The sequence below is a fragment of the Aulonocara sp. 'chitande type north' Nkhata Bay genome, linkage group LG6 (genome assembly GCF_057382095.1).
Source record: "Aulonocara sp. 'chitande type north' Nkhata Bay isolate Kocher_YH1m ecotype deep benthic linkage group LG6, A_spYH_male_GT1.1, whole genome shotgun sequence".
Lineage (NCBI taxonomy): Eukaryota > Metazoa > Chordata > Actinopteri > Cichliformes > Cichlidae > Aulonocara > Aulonocara sp. 'chitande type north' Nkhata Bay.
Window position 1 is genome coordinate 33,215,403 of NC_141349.1, and position 24,277 is coordinate 33,239,679.

Below are 24,277 nucleotides of genomic sequence, written 5' to 3' on the forward strand. Positions count from 1 at the left end.
TCCAGCACATAAAATATTTTTTGTGTGTGTTTGCACTCAGTCTTTCAAATAGACGCAAGTAAAACACAGCAGAAAATAAATAAAGTCAAAGACTCAGCGGTCCTGTTGCTCTATTTTCACCTGTAAAGCAGGAGTGGAGTAGGCGGAGGTTTACCCTGGTGCAGGTGTGCCGCAGCGGTCAGTGGAAGAATCCGCGAGTTTCTCTGTGAATTTCCCATTACGTCGTAGCGCACTCGTGCTTGCTTGGAAGTTTAGGGTTTTTTTTCGCTGTAAAAAGAAGTTTTTTTCCCACGCACGACGGACACTAATGTTTTTGTCACTTTTTATGGAATCAAACTCAAACTAAGGTCAGTACTTCCACGCTTTAAACGCTGCACGCTCATACTCTCTCCCGCACTCGATATATTCTCCATTGTTGATCTGCACACAGCTGTTGCCACGAACTTCGCACTTGCTTACGTCACTGTCATGAGACATTCTCGCAAAAAAACCACGGTTTTAGTAACGCAGTAACGCAGCGTTCCTACGGGAAAGTAACGGTAATCTAATTACCGTTTTTGCAATAGTAATCCCTTACTTTACTCGTTACTTGAATAAAGTAATCGGATTACAGTAACGCGTTACTGCCCATCTCTGTTCACAAGCCTACAAGTGACATGCCAGTAGCTAAGTCCATCTTTCATATACAGTGCATTATGAAGTACTCTGCTTTGTTTACCGGCTTGATGCCAGCATCATGTGACTGTTGTGTGGGCTAAACAGGTCCCTTGACAGTTAAGGGGAACTACAACTAGTCACGGTTATCTGTATTTTTTTAAACAGTTTTTGTAAAGTTCCCCAATGAAAAATTTCCCTTTTGGCAGATGTCTAAACTGTATTATATTATTTTAACTTGCCAAGGTGAGTAAATCCTGTTTTTTTTGTATCAGTGTTGCAGACAGCCACGGCAGCTTGATTGTGGGCAGACAAAAGGGCAAAACCTTGAAACTAAAGCACCCAAACTGAGCTCATGTATGATTAACACCGTAAGTTGCCAGCTATGCTGTCTTCTCCTCTTCTTCTTCTACTACTACTATTTCACCCCATTAGGGATTGCCAAATCTCACTGTATTCCCACATCCACAAGTCTTCTCTGTGGTCTTCCTTTTTTCCTGCTTTCTGGCAACATCGTTTGTCCAGTATATCCACTATCCCTCCTCTGCACATATCCAAAACATCTCCGCCTTTCCTCTTTAATTGTGCCTTCAAACCATTAAACTTGAACTGTCTCCCTGATGTACTAATTTTTAATCTTGTCCATTCTGGTCACTCCCAATGAAAATATTAGCATGTTCAGCTCTGGAAGCTCCATCGACTTCCTGTCTTTTTGTCAGTGTCACCGTCTCTCAACCATGCATCACAGCAGGTCTCACTACTATCTTGTAACCCTTCCTTTTCACTCTTGCTGCTATCCTTCTCTCACAAATCACCCCTGATATTCATCTCCACACATTCCTGCCTGTAATCTCCTCTCTTGTGCATTGTCCGTTAGTTTGGATGTTTGATCCCAGGTATTTAAACTCATGTATGTTCACCTTTCCAACTATCTGCCTTTTTATTCCTTTCAAATGACTTTCATTCCTCTTCTCTCCAGACGATACCTCCACCTCTCCAGGCTCCCTTTCACTTACTCTCTACAGATCACAATGTTGCAAAAATCACAGTCCACAGAGACTTCATCAGTCAACCTGTCCATCACCATCACAAACAGGAAGTGACTCAGAGCAGATCCCTGATGTAATCCACTCCCACTTTGACCCCATCTATCACTCCAACCACACACCTCACTGCTCTTTCTTGGCATGAAGAAATACTGTTACTGTTACTCATCAGCCTTATCCCTCTGTAGCTTCTATAGCTCTGCACATCACCCTTATTCATGTAGCCATGCAACCTCATCAATATATTTATTAATCTTCAGGCACTGGCTAAGCTAACTTTAAACCTAACCCTAACCGAATGTATTCGTTGACATATACATATATACATACATACACATAAACGGAAGACTGACCTTCCCATTTAAGTGTTATGCAGCCGCCCCAACTTACTGCTGGGCTTCACTGTCACCAAATCATTTAGGGTGGATTAGGAGCAATGTAGCAATGAGAGGCGAGGAGACACAGTCAAGGATAAGTCAGGCAGGGAGTTTGGATCCCTGCAGTCTGCCTCCAAAAGCCGTCACCTCACCAGAGGCTCCAAACTGCGACATGTCACACCACATGACACAGAGACAAAGACGTGAAAGAGCAAGAGGAACAAATCATGAGGAACATATCGTGATGGAGGGAAAAGAACGAGGTGATTACAAAAGAAATATATAGTGAGGTGCAAAAAGAAGTTACACAATTGTAACGACAGCTTGACAAAAATACTCCCACCTAACCTTGAGTGTTCAACAAGGGCAGCCTGTCTGTGTGACATTGTGAAGGAGTCAGCGCAGTGTGTGTGTGCGTGTCACCCACATGTGTCAGTGGTAGTTAGCGATGTGGAATTGTGTGCCTGTGTGTGGGGCACAGCAGTGGAAATGACACATCACTCCATCAGCAAAGTGCTACTTTGCAACAATCACCATTAAAGAGATGATGCTCAGCAAAACAGAGACGGTAGAGGAGAGTTAAGAGGAGGACGGGGACCAGCAGACAAAGACTTTCCTACTGACCCACAACAGGAGGAGCTTTGTCATTGCTGTCCATCTACCACGCTGTGAGACACAAATAAAGGTACTGAGTGGCAGCTGTTGTACATATAATGCACAAGCCTCTGCTGCTCATTTACATTTCTCTGCATTAGTAGTCCAGACTAGACACAAGTCTTACAGAAAGAAACACTGACAAAGATGGCGGATAGCTGACGTGAATAGAAGCAACACTGCACTGAGGACAAATGCTCATAAGGCAAATACTGAACCAGGATCTTCTTTTAAAGCTGCACCTCGTGTCCACTCCACCAAATAATGTGTCCATTATGTTCCCTGTGATAATTGACATATTATCTATCTTTAATGCTTTTTTTTTTTTCATTTTCGTTGGCAGGTGTTGGTAGAAGAAAATAGCTTGTGTATGAAACTGCTCATAACATGATTTCTGGAAAGAGACGTTTCATTTTGTTTCTGTTTTTCAATTTTTATTTTTTGGGAGTTTTGAGCACCATAAGGCAGGTGTCATTTGGTTTCATTACATTTAAGATGTGAAGGTTCTCAGTCATCCAGGTCATCGTAGTCTACTAAGGAGTTTGGAAAGAAAAGCATCTGGACTTCTTTACATTTATTGAACTTAAAGAAGATGATGCAGACATTTCTTTGCCCAGCATCTTCAAAATTATGCAACTCCTGGGGTGTATGATTAGGATCTAACAAAAAAAGGGTTATGCAATTGCCACTTGCTTCACCTTATTACGCACAAGTTATCCTTTGGCACTGGCTGACTTACTGGCTACTGTAATCTGGTTGCAATGAGGGAAAAATTGAATTTTAGAGATCTACAAAGTCCCAGTTAGGAGGTCAGATTGATGGTAGCTTATATTGCTATTTAGACACTGTAGGTTTGCATCTTGTGATAACCTTTCTGTTTTGTGAAGTTTTTTTTCTTCCACTTTTCATTTCTTTAGTTTTCCTTGAATCCATTCATACCTTTGCTTCTTCCCTGCTTTAGATTAGGCAAAAGCAGGACATGGTTAGGCTCAGGAGAAGACACCACGAAACTAGCCACACACACTGAAAAAAATCACAAGTCAGGAGTGAGTCCCATCTCACTAATGTTACAGTCAGGTGCATTAAAAGCTACCTTTTGTTTAAATGAGGCAGTTCTGTCACTCACACAAAGCAGCAATAATTGCAGTGAGAGCGAGAACAGGCTGGCAATGCACACCAAAAACAATAATAATAGACAAACAGCGCAACAGAGAGACAGAGAGATAATATGAATATTTAATTCTGGAACAAAGTGTGCACATCATATCATAAAACAGATTTATATTTCAACAGTTCTTAACATGAACACACTTTTGCTTTGTTCCACAGGAAACTGAACAAATCAGTTTTGGACTTCTACTTTGTGATGCAGCGAGTGATTGGTGCATATTTACATTTCTGCATTGCCTTCTGTTTTTTACAGCACAGCAGGTTTGAAAGTGCTGACAGGAAAATTCCCCGAAACGTCCTTTCCATCCACTTTTTTTCCTCTAAACTGCTCTATGAAAACGAAGACAGCAACCAGAAATAAAACACCGTCTCGCACATCTGAAAGCATGCGAGGCATCTTCTGCTTCCTGTGCTGAAATTCAAGCGAAGGCCATTCTCAATTAAAATTTCAGCAGACACAAAGAGCCATAGAAGCATTCACATACAAGTCTGGCTGGTAATAAAAGAGACTTTATGGCAGAAAGTGATGCATGATCATTTCTTCTGTGTTATTAAATCGATGACTGATCTGATTATGTCCACCAGCCACGATCCCACTTTAACGAGGTTTTCACTGGTGAGACGGAAGCAGCTGTCACTTCTCGTTTTGATTTCTGTTGGCAAGGCCCGATGGTTTCTGAAGTACCTGCTGAATTGCTAAAAAAAAGAAGAAGAAGAAGCTTCAGTGTAGTGTTTCTCATGTTTGGCTGTTAGTGAGACAGAATCAGGTTAGAGGTAACAAAGCCCTTCTTGGGTTTGCAATAAAAGAGAATTCCCATTTGCAGTTTCTTCACTGAAGGTGCAAATAAACCTTAAATGGAAGTAAATTTCCTTCAAGAAGAAACTGCCTTACAGACAGTTCACATCTTCTCAGACATTTCCATCTGTTAAGCATAAAGTTTATTTATCTTTAAGTCTCTGAGTTATTTAGTTGCTCCACCCCTGCTCTGAAACTTTTTTTTTCACATTTATTACCTCTACTCCATGAGGCTATGTGATCCGTTTGGTTTGTCTGGTTGTTAGCAAACAAAAAAGTTCATAAGTTATGGGTTTTCATCGTTTTCTTTACCAGAGCTAGCAATTAGCCTAGCTTCCAAGCAGACGAGTGATTCTTTTTTAAGAGCTGATCCAGATCTGTGTTGACATGTGGCATTTTAAAAAAATTGCAGGAGATAAACGGTGCTGAAAATTTAGCTTGGTTCACAGGATTCACAGCCTTTCTTGACTCCTGTTCAGCCACGGTTCAGAAATCTATCCACTCTCCCTCTCAGTGTGTCAAAGCTTCTTTTCATCCCACAGATTCATCTACCTGATCAACAAACTCTTAGCGAGATTCTCCGTGACACCTTTTGAAGATTTCATTTGTCTGGCTGACTCACAGGTCACAACGCACAAATTTTCCATTCAGGCTTTTCACAGTACTTTGGCTGAGGACCGAAAAGACTGGACTACGTGAGCTGAGGGAAGGACCTACGTGCCTGCTGGGTCTCCTAATCCTGATGGCATGAATAAACCCACAGCAGAGACACAGAGAGAGCGAGAGAGAAAGGGGCTTGTCGTGATTGGGTGCCCTGAAGCCTGGTCGGGGCATGACGTCGACCTGCCTCGAAACCAGTCCTTCTCCCTGCAACTACAATTTCCCTCGCTGTCTGTCAAACGGATGTCACAGACACTCTGCTGCACACACACACACATCTGTCTCCTTATTATAGCGCACCTCAGGTCTTGACTGCATGCCTCAGAGATATGATGCATAATTTGTTTTGCTATCAGCCCCCTGCTGCCTCATCCATCAGCTGTGAAAGACATTTGTGGGGAATTGCGTTCCTCCTCTGATAAGGCTGCTGTGATGTCAGAAGCCCAAGCGCTGTGGGGATGATGACTCATGCTCATCACCGGAGGAACCCCTCTGCAACCCCACCCCCAACATATCTCCACACACTCAGCCCCGATGGCCTTCTTGCTTTTACCTCCTCATAATCCCCCATGGACTCCCACTGGTGCTCTCTCAGTGCAGTAATTGGTGGCCTGGGTTTGCTTCTCAGCAATGGAAGAGGGGGTGGGGGGGTGAAGAACAACTACAATATGGAGATGAGGTCCAGAGTATGAGTCATGAGGGGAGTGAAAGTAGAGCAGAGCCCCTCCTTTGATATTCCTCACTACAACCCTTCTCTCTTATGTCTTGCCACAAAATTTAAGGACCTCTGGTGTTATGGGAGTAAGATGTGACCTTGACTGAAGTGCAAGCCACTTGGAAATAAAATCACGGCTTCCAAAAGTCACACTTTTATTTATTTTTTTAATTCACAAGCGTATGGTTCACACGTTAGACAAACTGGCGTTAATGGCTGAAAATAAGATTCCAGCATCTGTCTCTGGGATATTTGCTTCATTTCGACAGACTCTTTAAACTCAGTTTCAGCTCCAGAACGACAGAAAACTGTCGGCACCAGCGGCTCTTTTACGTGGTGACTCAGGTATAATCAGTCTCTGGCCAATCATCCAGCGCTACTACGTCAGATGATGAAATCCGTTAAATCTGATGCACCATCTAGATTCAAGTGCAGCACATAATGACTAAGTCGTGATATCCTTCATCACTGCTGAACCCTCATCTTAGTGGAAAGTCAGCTTTTTGATATTCGTTCAATGGCGGGCTGAGAACTACTGAGTTCTAATTCTTGATTCACAAGTTTTTTTGTCTTTTTAAGTAAAGTTTAGGTTTTTGATTGTCAGCTTAGAGGACTGAACTGTTTTTAAAAGTGTTTTTTACAAGCAGCCACTAAACATAAAAAATATGACTGTTAATAGGACCGTGTTATCGTTTGCAAAGGTATCACTTTGCTTTTGATAAACAAAAATTATTGTGAAAATTGTGTAGGATGAAATTGTTTCAGTTTTATTATGAAGTAGACTGATTTTCTGGTTTTCTGAGGAAGAAGTTCAATTCAGAAATGCTCTAATCTGTGATTTTTACTGCAGATCAGACCGGAAAACACAACACACTGCCCTATCATACACAGTAAAAGAACATCTTTGTAGCCCTCGGCTCACGTAGTGGCTCAAAGTGTTTATTTGTGAAATATCTAATACTTGAGTGCAGCCCAGTGGTTCAAAAGAGGAAAATCGACGTGTTGATTCAGTACTATAGGCTCACTGCAGGCTCTCTCTGGGTCCTGTTTTTAGTTTAGATTCAAAAGAAAGTTAAACTCTAAAGCCTGAAATGCTGAATTTGTAAGAAGTATGAACGTTGCCTTTAGATACACAAGGACTAAATGACATTACAAACATCACTGTTATAGGTAGGTCAAGGTCAAAGTCAAATGTATTTATATAGCACATTTCCAGACAGACCATGCTGCACAAAGTGCTTAACAATAAGAAAATAAATGCCATTGAAACAGAAACAATGTATATAAAAAAAAGTACAACAATAAAAGTAAAAGGACAATAAGAGCACAAGAGACAATAGTTAAGTAAAGATGACCTTTAACCTTAGTGGATGGTGTTTAAGAAGCTGGGAAAGTTAAGAACATTTATACCAGAAGACTTGCAAAAGCCTCACTAATATTCTAATAACGATAGCTAATGACTTAGTAGCTAAAGGTTATTAAAAATTTGCTATTTTATTAACCTAAAAGCAAGGGTAAATGCACGGCGGTGCAAAAAAAGAACCAAGGTTTTTTTCATTGAAGTCACAGGCAGGAAATCAAACAGAGAGCAGCAGAGGCAGATTCAGGCCATACCAGGGTCCAGAGAAATAACAAAAGCCAGAAAGTAGCGTAACAGGATATAAAATAGTTCTTTCTTTGATACACTTATTTGTTAAAAGAAGGGACAATGCACATTTATTAACACACATATTAAATCCACTCTGCAACCACAGGTTACAGTGCTGCAATTTCACCCCTTCCATGTTTTTGCTTATTTTCAAGCCTCTTGTGCCACCAGGTGGTTGGTGCTATGCTAGACTTCACTGAATTCAAAATCGCTGTTTTTTCCATGCTTCTATTTGACCATAATATAATAAACAACATCTGGGTCTTCTTTCTTCTGATTGGCTGCCCCTCACAAACACAGAGTTTAAACAGCATCATAAATATCCAAGATTAGAAAATAGTGCCTAAAGAGTCTGTATAGCCCAAGATTATGTCTCACTGTGATCTCTAGGCTGACTTCATTTATCACTGTAACCTCTGTAATGCGTACATGAGATAAATGCTTAGATTTAGAGAATTGTGGGGGGGGGGTTTGTTTGTGTCTGTCGGGCATTATCATCCTATTTTTCTTTAATATGTTGTAAACATTTAAAGCAAAACACCCTGAATGAAAGCTGAAAGTCTTCACTTCAGTCACATCTTGACTGTGTGGTTTCAAATCCACTGTGTACGCACGTCTAATTATTTAAAAAAGAAAAGAAGTTTAAATGTAAAAAAGTCTTAGTTAGTAGATAATACTGTTCATTGGATGTTGGATGTTTTTAGTGTACGTGCTGATATGTAATGTCATATAAATATGTAGCACTGGCGTTGTCTCACAAAATTATATATTCAATCGGTGCGTGTAATGAAAGGATCAGAAAGCTGAACTTGAAATTTTATTTATTTTTGAGCTTTTATCCTCTAGGTGGCAGCATTTTGCACAGTATGAAACTGATAAGAGCTCCCTATTAGATACCACACTGACAACAAAATGGCTTTATCATAATGTTCCAGATTAGTTCAAAAGGAGGACAGAAAGGACGTTCTGTCTTTCAAAAGATGGGCAGAAACACGAGTCTTCTCTTTTTTTGCAATTTCATTCTTGTGACACACGCTGTGCCCGATAACTGTGAGATTTACTGCGATGCAAGACCAGCTGAAAGGCATTATATTCATTATATTTTCAACATGCATTCACAAAAGCCATTTAAAAAAATGAGAGTAAACCTGCAAGCGAAGAGTTTGTATTTTACTACTTTGTCAAATACATATAAAGACAAGCTTGTCCTTTCATCATCAACAGTTTCCAGGTTGTTGTTTGACTTTAAAATATCTTTTATAGTTTATAACAGTCATCGCTGCCGATGGGAGTAAATGCTGATGTGGAGTTCTAATCAAAACCCAGATTATCTGTAGCTACAGAGACTTTCTCATGAGAACATCTTCTTATCACACTTACACAGTGCTTTTGTACATCTTGGGAAGTCGTGCTTCGGAATAGTTTCTTACAGGCTCTAATCTCCTAAGAATAATAATACATGCAGCAGATGTCAGTGCAGTGTGTTACAGATGGGGGGCATAATCTATTTCTCCCTGCCAGAGTCCTGTGAAACCATGGACATCGTGTCACAGATTTATAACACATGTACGCTGCTGGCTCTACAGTTTAGAAAAACACGGCCCCTAAAAGAGATGCTGAGCAGCATCACTGAACTGGATCACTTTCTGACAGTTATTGTTAAAAATCACTTTGCATGATGAGAGTTCATATTAATATTGTCGCACATTTCAAGACATCCAGTTTGACGTGGTTTATAAAAGGCTTTATGAAGGATGTATATAAACAGAAGCAGTCAAGTTACAAATTAGACTATTTATCAAGGAAAATAATCAACCTGAAGGTCGGAAATTTCAGGTGGGGGGTGGGGGGGGGGGGGGAGGCCTTTGATTTTGATTTGGATGATTATGAGACAACATAATCTAGTTCGGCTTAACAGAAGTACTCAGGGTTCAGCTGGTCTCAAAGCAGATGAATGAGCTGTGTCAGTTTCGGCTTGTGACTCATTAAACTGTAGACTAATCTTCTTGCAACCTTTTCCCAAAGGATTCCTGTTTGCCTGTCAGCTATAAACAGTTCGAGCTGAGTTATCATTGCTTCTTATGATGTTTGATTAATATTTAAATTAATGGAAGAGAGATAAAAATTAGAGAAATCTAAAAGAAATGCTTTTTAGTAGAAGACCTTTTCGTTTTTATGAGCTGCTACAATTATCTTCTGACTCCTGTGATTCATCGAGCCACCCAATAAAGGGCTTCAGACATTTATGTTCTTAGTCACATCTAAGAGACTCGCTTTCATTATGAAAATGACATCACTTGTGGAAAAAAAATTGCTGCTTTGTCGAGATTTGTGCACATGTGGTAAATGGGAATCATGTGATTAACAGGTGACTTGTATTTAACTTGGCGTAAGCCATTTGCTTTACAATACATTCAGCAGTGACACACTTCACAGTATTAAAAGCTCGGTTCAGTCCTTCAGGTTTGAAAATCTTGGTGTTTTTATTTTAAGTATTGCATCATCAACTTACACAGCTAGAATCGTCATCAGAGTGCATGTTTTACAAAGGATGGCCACAGGTTCAGAACAACAGGAGGGCTCCCTACTGCACTTGGGACTGCTTGTTTGGTTGGGCTAACTTGACTTCGTGGACCCGTTTGCTCAAATCAACCCCCTGAGAGAGACTGACACCAGAGTGGAGTGGGGTTTTACAAAGGACACTGCAACTTCCACTTCACGGGGCTGGTGCACTTCTGGCCAAGCTGTCCCCTAACCACCACTGAAACCTTAAACACAGGTAAAAATACAACTTTGTGATGAGGATATGCTAATGAATTTTGCAGCATGGCCAGAAATGTTTTGTCAGACCTCTCAATCAGCTGATCCAGGACTATTCTGCACTGGACTGAACATCTTTTGTTTTTGCATCGTACGCTGGAGAGCTTGTCTTTTTTAAAAAATGACAAACAGCCTTCAGAAGTGTGATATTTACTGAGTATCAAAGTGGCAAACAGCCCACTGACATCTGTGCAGACTAGTCATGGACTAGGTGCCTTTCTAAAGCTCAGCTTTAGTAAGAACACAGAGATCACACACATACATACACCCATGCACACACACATAGTAGACTCACATGAGTGAGGACAGACCTGGCCTCAGTAAAACCAGTTCTTTTAGTGTTGTTTTTGTTTTTAACCCGTCCTGGAATCATCTCGCATCTCAGCATTTTACAACGTGGGACAAAATGACACACATTTTGTGATAAACACTCAGTTTGTCCCATCATAGTAAAACACAACATTGTGTACTGTGTGAGCAGGTTAAAACACTGCAAAGAACTGATCGAGGTCTGAACAAGAAGAGAAATTCATTTGTCGCAGAACACTGAGACCTTTGTCGTGTCAGCAGTGCAGTTTCATAAAACCAACATAAGAAGAAAGCAGAAACAAAGATCAGATAAAGGTAATAACTTAAAACGGGGCAGAATAAATGTAAACTGTCCTCCACAGAGAGAGAGAAAGAGATAAAGAGAGAGGACACTGAGGTGTTCTGAGGTGGTTTTGGCTTTTTTTTTTTTTTTTAAATATCTGAGCACCAAAAGTGGTGACTTTCTGATTTAGTGCCAAGTCCAACAACCTCAACAGAGCTCCGCAAAGAGCGTACATGTCAAACTCTACACCGTAACGATGTCCATCAGAGAAACCGAAGGTTTTGTTCTTTTGTGTTTTTATTTCTTTAAATCCTCAGTCGGAGGAGTTGTAAATGTAAGACACATTTTGTCAACTAAAACAAGTCTAATAGAGACTACAATCCTCCTAATAGAGGAAAGCGGAGTTTTAGACCCCTTTTATTTCATAGCAGCCGGCTCAATATTTGCCAGTAAAGTCTTGGCTATGGGCGAGTCTTGTGCAGAATTAGCTCCCCTCAGCACAGACCCAGAAACAAAGTCGAGAGCATTTCACCTTGCGACAGCAGAATGGGTATAAAGGTTCAGCCTGTGCTCCTGTTTCAGGTCTGTGATGCTCCTCACAGGCCTGGTGTGTGGCTGGGGAGTCAGCCCCGAACAAGGCTGGTGACTCTAAACAGGCGAGGCTCAGCACTAGGAGCAGCTTACGGGCCAATTACATTTCAAGTGTCCATTGAATAAAACAGCAAAAAAATGAAAACAAAAAAATGGCTACATTTTCTTAACCACTCTCCCACCCACCCGGCAAAAAATAGAAAGAAAAAAAAAAACAAACCTTAACAATAATCCATAAAATATACATTTTTTTAAAATAAGGAGTGAGGAATAAACATCAAAGAGAAGAGTAAAATAAGACAGAAACAAAATAAGTTAACCTTCTCCCCATTGCGTGTTCTTTGAGGGATTGCAGAATAAATATTCATCATATTCTTAGTTTTTTTTCTCTCACACACAAAATAATGGTTGGCAGCGCAACACGACAGTGGTAAAGAAAAACAAAGCGAACTGCAGCCGAAGTGCAATTCTTAATGCCGGTGGAGTAGGGATGGAGTACATTGACATCATACAACCCGTTTTCTTTTTCCAACACTTCAAACTTTCCCTCCACAGATCACCTGACCACCATTGGAATGCCATATAATATATTTTTTTTCCTTTTTACTTAAACCGCCATTCACAAACAAGAGAATAAAAACTGTCTAATTGATTAAAAAAAACAAACAAACAAAAAACAAACAAAAAACAAAAACAAAAAGAAAACAGTGAGAAACAAAGTCTGCATTTTCCAACAAATGCCATTTTAGATCACTGTTTACAACTGGATGGAAAGTCGTTCTACTGTTTCTATCGAGGATATCGTTCCTTTTACCTCCTCGGGGCGGGGAGCGGGGACAGAGAGGGTAGCGTTTGAACGTTTCCATCAGCAAATTTTATCGGAGGATAAAAATTGTTCTAAACTTTCAATTTAAAAATGCACAATAAACACAGGTCAAACAGCAACAGAGGCAATAGTTCTATCTGTAAGCACTACTTTTTTTGAACTCATTTTTAAAGTTTTATTTATTAAGCTATCTGTATGTACAAAAAAAAAAAAAAAAAAAAATGTGGACGGTCACATGAGTCTTGAGGGAGAAAAAAAACAAACAAAAAACGGGAAGGAGTTCAAACTGACGAAACAAAAAACTGCACGAGTTATTGCTTGTTACTGCTGGAGAGAAGTTGGACATCTGTTCCAAAGCCTGTAGTTTGGATTTTTTTCCCTTGTTGCTGTTGTTTTTGTGTGTGTGTGTTTCTTCCTTCTTGGTTTGTGCCATTTCTATGGACAGCTCTAAAGTAGATAAGTGCAGGATAGCTTGTAGTAGCTGCTTGTCGAGGGGAAAGAAACCAAAACAAAACACACGCACACGCACACACACACACACACACACACACACACACACACACAAAGTTACAATTTCCACTCTTTGAAAATGCACTGAGCACCCACATCCGACAGGAATGTTTTCTTATTTTTTTCCCTCCGTTTTTGTGGCTTGTTTTCCTCCGTGTGTGGTCGGAAACAATCACGACAGATGCGCTTTGTTCGCTTTAAAAGCTTAGTGGTGGATCTGATCTGCTTCCCCCATTGGTTGGTTGGTGGGTTTATTTCACAATAGCACCAATTCAAGGGTCAGAGCTTCTGTGGTGTAGAGCACAGGTAATATGAAAAGAAAAGAAAAACCTCGATAAGACGAGGAAGAAATTCAGGGCTGCGGGGACGAGCTGTGTAGATATGGCAAAGTTCAGCCTCAATCCAGTCCAGATTTAGCCAGGCCCAACGCCAGAATAATAAGATATAGGCAAACACCCACATTAGACAGAACCAAACAGACAATTATATTAATTAAAGAGCATTTTAGTCATATTTGGGGCTGTGTAATTTGAAATACATTTGGGGATTTTAAAGGTGTGTGGAAATAGCAGATAAAAATCAACAGTTAATTTTATGTTGTGGCTTCAAACTTCAAGATGATGTCTACGTCTCTGCTCCTCCTTTTAAAATAAGATTTGAACCAATTGGCAGTCTGTGTCTGGGTCCCTGGTGTCAGTGTTGGTCGGAGCGGTTCAAAGTTCAGAGGCGAGAAAGAGCTCTCACACCTCCGAAAGTGGGTTGAGCAGCGTGGAGGGGAAGCGTGGGGCAAAAAAAAGAAAAAAAAAAAAAAGGCTGGGAGCAAAGGGGGGACACTATTAGCTGGGTGCGTGCCAGTCATCGGAGATGAGACTGGATGTGTGTGTTTCATAGGCATGGCTGGATGGATATAACAGATGGGAGGGCAGGCGAGTTTGGCAGGAATGTGATGGTCACGTCGGTGGGGCGGGGCTCTAGGAGGAGAAGGCAAGTTTGACGCTGCAGGAGGAGTAGCCCTCATCACTGGCCATGCTCTGGAGGCTGCTGTGGTCGTCCAGGTCGCTGGTGCTGGCTGTGCTCACACTGTCCAGCTCTCCATGGGAGAACTCCGTGCTTTCCACGTCCACCTCAATCTCCTCTGTAGGATGGAAAAATGATGAAAGGGGAGAAGAACAGATCAATTTAACATATTTCCACTTTCATTGAGGATTATTAAGAAAACTATTCTCTGCTGATACTTTATTTCTGGATATTTTAAGAAACTTCCTACGTTTTATATTGTTTGCCATGTTGTTTTCTCCTTTGGATAAAAGCGGTGCCAGAAATTTGTTTGTTTTGGAGTTTTTTAAAGATACAATATCTTAGAGAAAAGCCTTACTTATACAGCAACATGCTGTACTGTATGATGACACAGTATCTTACACAGTATCTGGCTTGTGCCACAGCACTTTATGAAAACAAAAATACAGAATATGAAAAGAGAGGAGATTGTAGTCAGTTTCATTTTCAGTGGTTAAAATTGTCACCTCACAACCAGGGTGACACACTAATGATGGCTTTAATGCTTCTCTGTTAGGTTAGAGTCATTTTAACATAAAATACAAAGGAAAACATGTCCCTCATACTTGACATCGTTACAAACAAACAGACACCATGTTGGTTTTGCTTCAGTTCAGGAAACATTTTGCATTTTAAATCTGATGTCCTTCATCAGCACCTCGACATGCAGTCTCAGAGGAGCTCTGACCAACCCAACCTCAGTGCTATAAAATTAGACCGACAGCAGCTGGAGGCTCTAGCTGTTTTCACACATGCACTGCAGTCATGACAGAGGTGCATGTGAGAGCACAAATGTCCAGTGTACTCATACTAGAAATGAGCTGTTTTTTAACCTGCTGGCCCCCTATTGTAAAGTCCTTGTGATGGCAGATAGCGGAGCGCAGCTAATACCCTTGTGAATTTATCCATGTGTGAAAACATGTTTTGATAGCCGTGTAGATGCTTAATTAAAAATCATGCATGCCACCTTACATACCTTGATCAGAGTCAGAGCGGTCGGAGCAGAGGGTGGAGCCCACACTGTCCATGCGTATCCTCTCTCCCTCCCCTGGGCTGTTCTGGGCTGCAGCACCACTGCCTCCACTCAGCAACTCCAGCTGACGCTGAAGGTGCCTCTGCTCGCGCTCCAGAGACTCCAGCTGGTACTGGCTCTTCCTGTCCACCTCTTCAAGTTTCTGGTGAGGTGAAAGAGAAGAGGAGAGGAGTCTTCACCAAAAGATATTATAGACATTGTGTTGTGCTAAATAATCATATTCATGACTTGTAGGGATCATTAGTTATAAAAAACTTTACTGTCTATGACAGGGAGGAAGAAAGACATTCAGCTGCTTTGCAAAAGAAACTCGATCCTTGTTAATACTTTCTGAAGTCTTACTAGCTTGTAAATGAATTCATTGCTTTTCAAGGCTTGCCAATATCCTGGAGAACGCACAGGAGGGTTAAGTGTGTAAGCAAGAGGAAAGCCTCATAAAAATAATGCTGAGAAAAGAGGTTAGACAAATGAATAGCCAGCAAAGAAACAGGCCTTTTTCATACATTCATGTGAGAACACAAATGTCTGAATCAATGGGCTCAGACTAAACGGACTTTTCTCCGCCAGCTCCCCACAAACTCTGGTGTCAGATTGAGCCCATGTGAGAACAGAAAAGGTAATTGTCCAGAGAATTCACAGCCATCGAGCCTCCATAAAAGGGTGTGAACAAACACATGGACAATGCCCCAGAAGCTCTTTAGTATTCAGCAAATTAAACAAGTTTGTCCCCTCGGATTTTCCTGCTGTCAGCGACGACACCCCTAAATGATTTTCCTCACCTGTCTTGTTTACACCGTGTCGGCTTGTTTACGCCTTGCACCATTATGATACAAATGAAGGCCGTGGCAGGGCCCGATACAGCCACATTGTGATGTAACCTTGCAGCCTTATGTCATGGGTGCCAACATTAATGAGCGTGACTCCCAGCGACAGACCAAAACAATAGGCCATCAATAAGCGATGAAGAGACTCAAGTTGACAGCAGCAGCAGAAGTGCGAGCGGCAGAGCTGGCGGAGGCCCACCTCAACAACAATATCGCCTTTGTACATGTCCTGTCTGTTACGTGAGTGCATGCTATGCCTCGCTTTCCCCTTACAGACTGCTCACTCTCAGGCAGTCACATGCCTGCTTTTAAAGTGGATAACAAAGTGTGAAGTGTTACACTGCCTGCACAATTACTGTGGATTCATTTTATCATAAAGGTAAACACGAGTTTGGTCTTTCCAAGCAAAATATTTTTTCATGTGTGACGAATGACATGACACACCATGTCCTAATACTTTCACCTTTCAAATTATTCAGTGATCTATCTAACAACCCTTCATTTGAATAACTGGCACAAAGCCTTGTTTTCTTTTGGGGGGGGGGGGGGGGAGAAGTTCTCCAGTCCACAAGTTCTGAACAGAATTTTACATCAGGTGAATATTCGGTCATTTTCTGAGGCCCTTTGCAGGTGAAAGTGTGTGATGGTGTATTTTCCTTCATGATCATGGCATTCTTCAAACAGCAGACGTCTTTCTGAGCCAATGCTTAAAGAAAATATGTCCCAGAAAATAGCAGTGGGTTTCAGGCTTAATTTTAAGTGCATCTCCAAATGGAAAAAAGTCCTTTCTGGCACCTGCTTTGAATACCTTTTTCCCACTGATCCGTAATTGAGTGCCCAGTCTAGAACCAGTTACACCACAAGAAGCCTGATGTTGAACCCAAGACAACATCAAATTACTCGGGCCAAAATACTTAACGGACTGACCGTTCTCAGGCAAGTTCAACTGAAATGCTTTGCCACACAACACTATCTAACATCTCATTCAGAAATCTGTCTAAATGGGGGCTGGTTCTCAGAGGACACCAACAGGACTGGCTCTGCATGAGCACTGATGCTCATTAACCTTTGAAAAATCTCTCTTCGCATATTTTTAACCCAATCATGAGGCACCAACTTGTGAGTCTTTGGTAATTTGCACCCTTTCTTTTCCTCATTTTTTTTTTCTGACCAAATGAATAATAAGGTTTTCATAGTCAGCTGGTAACCACTCAGTTTAAAAACCTTCAGAAAGGCATCGTCATTAATATCATTATCATTAAAGCTTGCAGTTTCTTTGTTCTGTTTATCACAAAAAAAAAGAAAAAGAAAAAACAGGACCAGCTTTAGCTAAGAGCTGGGTAATCATATGTACCTTTATGTGTGCTTTGGCTTTGTTGAGCAGGCCCAAGGTAGTGTGACGGCTGCAGTCAGGTCCTAGGGGTATGAGGGCCTTCAACCGCTCCAGACACAGCCGCAGGTGAGCTCGTCTACAAAGGAAAAAGTAACAAAGAGGAAACAAAAGCATAATTAGATAAATAAAAAAGGAACAATAGGGCAGGGCGGCTGTGTATACAGCAAAACATGAAATACAGTGTGGTAGTTGTTTGTCTTGTTCAATAGCCTCAGGCAAGTTCATGCAGATTGGGGGAGTTCTTTAAACAAAGCATTGGAGACTTCCGGTTTATGTGACTATGGCGTAGGTCGCACCGAGCGTAGCTCCTGCAGAGTCTAGTTATTATCTAGCATTTCCAGGCACATTTTGACAGGTTTTTTTCTTTTTGTATAGTTCCGAGACAAGACTGTTTTTGCCTTTTGTGTTTACAATGTCGCGTAAGGTTAATAAGAGCGCAAGCACCTCTCAGCCGAACTTGCGGCCTGCTGCTAACACTGCATCCCCGCCTCGTGGTAAAACTTCGCCACGGCCTGGGTCACCCGACACGCCGCTCGTCGATACGGAAAAATTCACGAAGGCTGAACTCCTCTCTGAACTTCGTGAAGAAATTTCATCACTGTTTAAAAAGGAACTGACGGCAGCGTTTGCGGAGAATCTCACGTCTATCAGGTCCGACATACAGCAACTAAAAACGGACCTTTCCTCAGATATAACTACCATGCGGCAGGAATTCGCTGGCCTCAGGAGCACGGTTACGGGGATGGAGCAGTCTCTCTCCACATGTACAGATGATATTGTCCACCTCCAAGCCAAAGTTGATGCGATGTCAAAGGAGTTGGCCAAATTGGAGAATAAATGCGAGGATTTGGAGTCCAGGTCTCGCCGCAATAATATACGCATTGTTGGTGTGCCAGAGGAGAACGTCCTGTCCGCTACAGATGTGTCCGTGCTGTTGATGGAGGCATTTCAGCTTGGGAAGGAGCTGCTTGTAGACAGAGCCCACCGAACTTTGGCCCCCAAACCTAACACCGGTGAACGTCCCCGTGCTGTGGTTGTGAGGCTGCACTATTACGCGGACTGTGCTAGGATTCTCCAGAAGGCCAGGGAGCTGCAGAGAGTGCAGATAAATAATATGACCATTTCTGTGTTCCCCGACCACACCGCTAAGACAGCGCGGGCCCGTGCGGCTTTCAATGAGGTCCGTCGCCAGCTTCGCGGCATCCAGGGAGTCCGATTTGGGATCCTCTATCCGGCAAGACTACGGATCACTTATCAAGGAATGCAGCGCGACTTCGTCTCGCCAGATGAGGCCAAGGAATATATTAAGACAATAACCACAAGATAAAAGATATAGCAGGACAATGTTTGTCTGTTTGAAATAGCGTATGATCCTAATCCAAACATCATTGTGGTAAGCTAAGTTTGTTACTCTGCCAAACACTTGTTTTGTTTTACCTGTCTAATAGTAAAATATAATTGGGTTATTTTTATTTTATTTGTGCCTTTTAATCTATTGAGAAAAGACTCTGTTGGAGCTTTGGTTTGACACGGTTCGTTTCGTAGTCGGGAGCGTTTTTGTTCAGATTGCTCCGGGTGGGAGCGTGCACTGCCGTCTCCGTCGTTTGGGGATGGGGGCTTTTGCTGTGCAGGGGGGAGGCGGGTGGGTGTGTTTGACGTGTTATTATTATTTTTATTCTGAAGCTGTACTTCTGTTGTTGTGGGTTTGCGTTGTGTGTTTGTGTGAGTGTGTTTTTCCCACTTGTTCTTTCTTTGGGGGTGAAGAAATAAGTATTTTCTCTTTTGTCTTTCTGCAATGATCAGCACTTCAGGTCAGTCCTTAGGCAATAGTGGTATTAGATTTTTAACTTGGAATGTCAAAGGTATGAATAGCCCAATTAAACGATCTAAAATATTTACGCATCTTAAACGTTTAAAGAGTGATGTAATGTTTTTGCAAGAGACCCATTTGCGAGATCGGGATCATCTTAGGCTCAGGTGCCCATGGGTGGGTCATACTTTCCATTCAATGTTTAATTCAAAAGCCAGGGGGGTGGCGATCTTAATAAACAGAAGGGTACAGTTTACAGCCTCTGAGATTAAAGCTGACAAAAACGGGAGGTATTTGGTTGTTGTAGGCACCATGTACAATGTACCCGTCCTCTTAGTCAATGTGTATGCGCCAAATTTTGATAATCCAGGTTTTACAGATGCACTTTTGAGTAGTCTCCCTTCCCTTGATACTCATCTTTTGATATTGGGTGGTGACCTAAACTGTGTTATTGATCCTGCCTTAGATCGTTCGAATCCTCGGACCCTGACCCAATCCTCTATGTCCAAGTCTATTTCTGAGTTTATGTTTCAGAATGGTTTTGTAGATCCCTGGAGGTTTTCTAACCCTACTGCCAGAGCGTACTCTTTCGTTTCTCAGGTACATCAGTCCTTTTCGCGGATTGATTATTTTTTTGTGGACGGTTCCCTTATTCCAAAAGTACTGTCATCTACATATCATCCTATTGTCATTTCCGATCACGCACCACTTAGCGTTGACATCAAGCTCATAGCCCAGTCCTCTTTTTCCTCACCCTGGAGATTTAACTCTTTGTTGCTTTCGGATGAGGGGTTTGTTACCTTTATCAAATCCGCAATTGATGAATTTATGGTGTTTAACGACAGCAATACTGTTACGAGGTCATTGCTTTGGGAATCTCTTAAGGCATATGTGCGTGGGCAAATAATTTCTTTCTCTGCCCATTCCACTAAAAGCCACAAAGCCAAACTTCAAACTTTGACTACACAAATTTGTGACATAGATAGACAGGTTGTTGACAGTCCCACTCCCGATTTGCATAAAAGACGACTTGACTTGCAGACTGAATTTGATTTACTTTCTACGGCAGATGCTGAACGTCTTTTACTTCGTGCGCGTGCGACTTATTATGAATATGGTGATAAGCCCAGAAGGCTTTTGGCCCATCAGTTAAAACGTCAGGCCTCGTCTCGATTAATTTCCCAAATTAAAGATGCGGCAGGCAACTCGGTCTCTGATTCAAAGGAAGTAAACGAGGTGTTTAAGACGTACTATTCCTCCCTATATGAATCTGAATCTGCTGCTGACGCCTCAGAGATGGATTCTTTTTTTAACGGTCTTACAATGCCCACTGTCGATCCTGTTATAGCTGAACAATTAGATGCCCCTCTTAGGCTGGATGAAATTGTGCATGCAATCAAGACCATGCACAATGGTAAGGCACCAGGACCTGACGGGTTTTCAGTTGAATTTTTAAAAACTTTTATAGACAAGTTAGCCCCACTACTTCTTTCAGTGTATAATGAATCTTTTGAACGTGGTCTATTGCCCCCTACATTGTCTCAAGCACTAATTACTGTTCTCTTAAAGAAGGGTAAGGATCCTACGTCTTGCACCTCGTATAGGCCTATTTCACTGCTGAATGTTGATGTTAAAGTCTTGGCTAAAATTTTAGCAATTCGCCTTGAAAAGGTTCTTCCTACTATTATTTCAGATGAACAGAATGGCTTTATTAAAGGCCGCCAGCTGTTCTTTAATGTCCGCACGCTTTTGAATGTCATTCTTTCCCAACACTCAACCACTAATCCAGAAGTAGTTATCTCACTTGATGCTGAGAAAGCTTTCGATCGTGTAGAGTGGAGCTTTCTCTTTGCGGTCTTGCAAAGATTTGGTTTCAAGGACAGATTCATTTCATGGATTCGACTGTTGTACAGGGCACCCCAAGCCAGTGTCTATACAAATGGTGTTTCCTCTGGCTACTTCTCATTGTCACGCGGGACGAGACAGGGTTGCCCCCTGTCCCCCCTACTTTTTGCTATTGTAATTGAACCCCTATCTGTAGCTTTGAAGGCCCTTCCTCATTTTCGTGGTATTTCCCGGTCAGGCCTTGACGTAAAATTGTCTTTATATGCAGATGACCTGCTTCTATATGTTTCTGATCCCTTATCTAGCATACCATCGATTGTGTCTCTACTAAACAAGTTCGGCTCTCTGTCAGGTTACAAAATAAATCTTCTTAAAAGTGAATGTTTCCCCATAAATTCTTTAAGTCTTACACTTAAACAATCTGACATTCCTTTTAGACTTAGCCCTGCTGGCTTTAAATATTTGGGAGTTAACATGACTCGTACTTTGTCTTCTCTATACTCTTCCAATTTCTCCCCTTTAATGACTCAAATTCAATCAGATTTTCAGAGATGGAAATCGCTACCTTTGTCCCTAATTGGTCGGATCAATGCTGTAAAGATGAACATTTTGCCTCGATTGTTATTTCTGTTTCAGAGTATTCCTATATTTTTACCTAAAGCTTTTTTCAAAAAGTTAGACCAGCTAGTTACATCGTTTTTGTGGGGAGGGAAACACCCCAGGGTGAGGAAATCATTATTACAGAGACTGACATTTGATGGTGGTCTTGCCTTGCCTAACTTTTTATTTTACTATTGGTCCTCTCATGTTCACAAATTGACCCATTGGCTTGAATCTCAAGACCTGCTGTGGTGCAAACTGGAACGCCTGTCGTGCACTTCCTCATCCTTAGAAGCTTTATTATTCTCTCCACTACCACTTAAGCCTTCTCATTTCACCCAAAATCCCGTGGTACAGTCTAGTCTAAGGGTCTGGTCACAATTCAGGAGTCATTTTAAGTACATCTCTGCGTCAGTACACATGCCCATCACGCAGAACCATCTGTTTACTCCTGGCCTCATTGATGGTACCTATGTACAGTGGAAGCGTCATGGTATTAATACATTTAAGGATCTCTATAAAGATGGCACTTTCTTAACTTTTTTAGACCTGTGTTCAGAAACAAATCTTCCGGCTACCAATCTATTCCGTTATTTTCAGGCACGGCATTGCACTTCTGCTCTCTTCCCCTCCTACCCTCTTCTCCCAAATGTCCAACCGTGGGAGGAATTCTTATCCCTTAAACCCAATAAGAAGTCAATTATATCTTTAATATATAAACAACTTATGGATTTAAATGTCCATTCCGTTGCTAAAATTAGGGGGGCTTGGGAGCAGGAGTTAGGAATAATTTTTTCGGATCAGCAATGGGAGAAAGCAGTATCCAATGTCCGTTATAGTACGTCCTGTGCCAGGTTACAACTCATCCAGTTCAAGGTGTTGTACAGGGTTTACTATTCAAAGTCTCGTCTGTCTGAGATTTACCCACAAGTGATGGATCAGTGTGAGAGATGTCATGCCACCCCATGTGACCTAGGCCATATGTTCTTTCTGTGCCCAAGACTCCATGGCTTCTGGAGTCAGTATTCAGTTATTCTTTCCAAAGCTCTTGGGACCCAAATCTGCATGGACCCTTTTCTAGCTGTTTTTGGGCTTCCAGTCAACACTGGTCTAACCGACCCTACACACTTCAAAATATTAGCCTTTACATCACTTTTGGCTAGACGTTGCATCTTACTCCTTTGGAAATCTTCAAAGCCACCTTCAGTTTCTTTTTGGTTTAGAGATGTGATGTCATCTCTTAAATTGCAAAAGATAGGCCTTGTGGCGAAGGGCAAATACAGAGAATTTTATTCTATCTGGGGCCCCTTCGTGGACTATTGCAAGTCATTAAACGCTCTACCAGCTGATTAATATCATGTCTCTTCTTGTTTTGGGTTTCTTATTAGGTTTTGTTTTGTTTGTTTACTTAAGCGTGTGTGTAGATGTGCCTGTGTGTGTGTTATTGTGTCTGTTCATGTAAGAAAAACTAAAAAAATATGTGAGGGGAACAGATTGTGTTGTCATTGTAAACTACTGTACACTTGTCTCTCAATAAAAATATTTAAAAAACAAACAAACAAAGCATTGAATGTGTAGCCCATTGTAACTATGTATCAAAGGTCTAAAGGCTCTTAGAGGAGCAGTGCACCCTAACAAATAAAATATGGCATCTCTCTTTACTTGTGATGTCAAGCTATTTAAATTATTCGATTTAAATTATTATTTCGTCTGTAACACCCTTGCTTCAGTAGCTAGATGTAGGCAGTATTCTGTTGTCTTTGGGGTGCTGGCCTCCACCCGTGACAGATTTGGCTTGAGTCTTGATCATCTCAAAATTACGGGTCAACAACGAGGAGGTTTATCATCTGCATGTATTTAATAAATCTAGGTATGGATACTTGTCTCGCCTACATTACAATAAGTTTCATCTGGCGATAAAAGGCATGGTGGTGGTATAATGGCATTTCCAGGACCTCTCTCAGCTCATGTAGTCCATCATCCTGACAGTACCTTATTCTGTGACTGAAGACAAGCCCCAGGTACTATCTATCCTGCTAATGGACCAGAGTTGAGAGGTAAAAAGAGATAATTGTGGCTATAACACAATCACTGCTCCATTAGCAGGGGCTGTCTTTCAGCTAGCCTGGAGGGAAAGGTGGAGAGACATTAGGAGGCAGTAGACTTAGTGGAGCAACCAAGACTCAGAAACGTTCTCTTGGGACGCTTACAGGAGACAAACTCAAGGGACCAGAGCAGGGCTTCACTGCACCAAGTTGCAAGATGGGCTAGACAGCTCTCTGCTATGCTCTTTAAGACTGTTGGATACATGTAAGTGCTGCATAGAGTATATCTGTCTGTGTGCATATGTGTAGGGGTGGGGGTCAGTGTGGATGGTGTTGATAAGAACATAAGAGCAAGCCATTACAGCCATTATGCCAGTAATGTGTGCGTGAGTGTGTGCTTCAACAAACACTGCATGTTTGGGGAGGGAACTAGGAGGAGCCCTGATTCAGGCTGCGTGAGTAAAAGTTAGGAAGTCACAACACACAGACACACACAGCCTTTTATTCTGGGAGTTTGCATGATGACTATCAGGACATCTGTCCATTTAATCAGTTCTATTCACAGGACAAAGCAGAGCCCCCCCGCCCCCTTTTCCTCTTTATCTGCGTAAT

General features: G+C 41.7%; 1 protein-coding gene across 2 annotated transcripts in view; it reads right to left on the reverse strand.

The window, feature by feature from the left end:
• Window positions 1–10,184: 10,184 nt before the first annotated feature.
• mxi1 (max interactor 1, dimerization protein) overlaps window positions 10,185–24,277 on the reverse strand; it is a 37,070-nt gene continuing 22,977 nt past the window's right edge. For both annotated transcript variants that reach the window (XM_086296403.1, XM_086296404.1), the window contains exons 4-6: window positions 17,327–17,441; window positions 15,092–15,290; window positions 10,185–14,194 (exon numbers count right to left, since the gene is read on the reverse strand). In XM_086296403.1, the coding sequence (XP_086152529.1) occupies window positions 14,031–14,194; window positions 15,092–15,290; window positions 17,327–17,441 (478 nt within the window). In that variant the 3' untranslated portion in view covers window positions 10,185–14,030. The remainder of the gene's footprint in view (window positions 14,195–15,091; window positions 15,291–17,326; window positions 17,442–24,277) is intronic.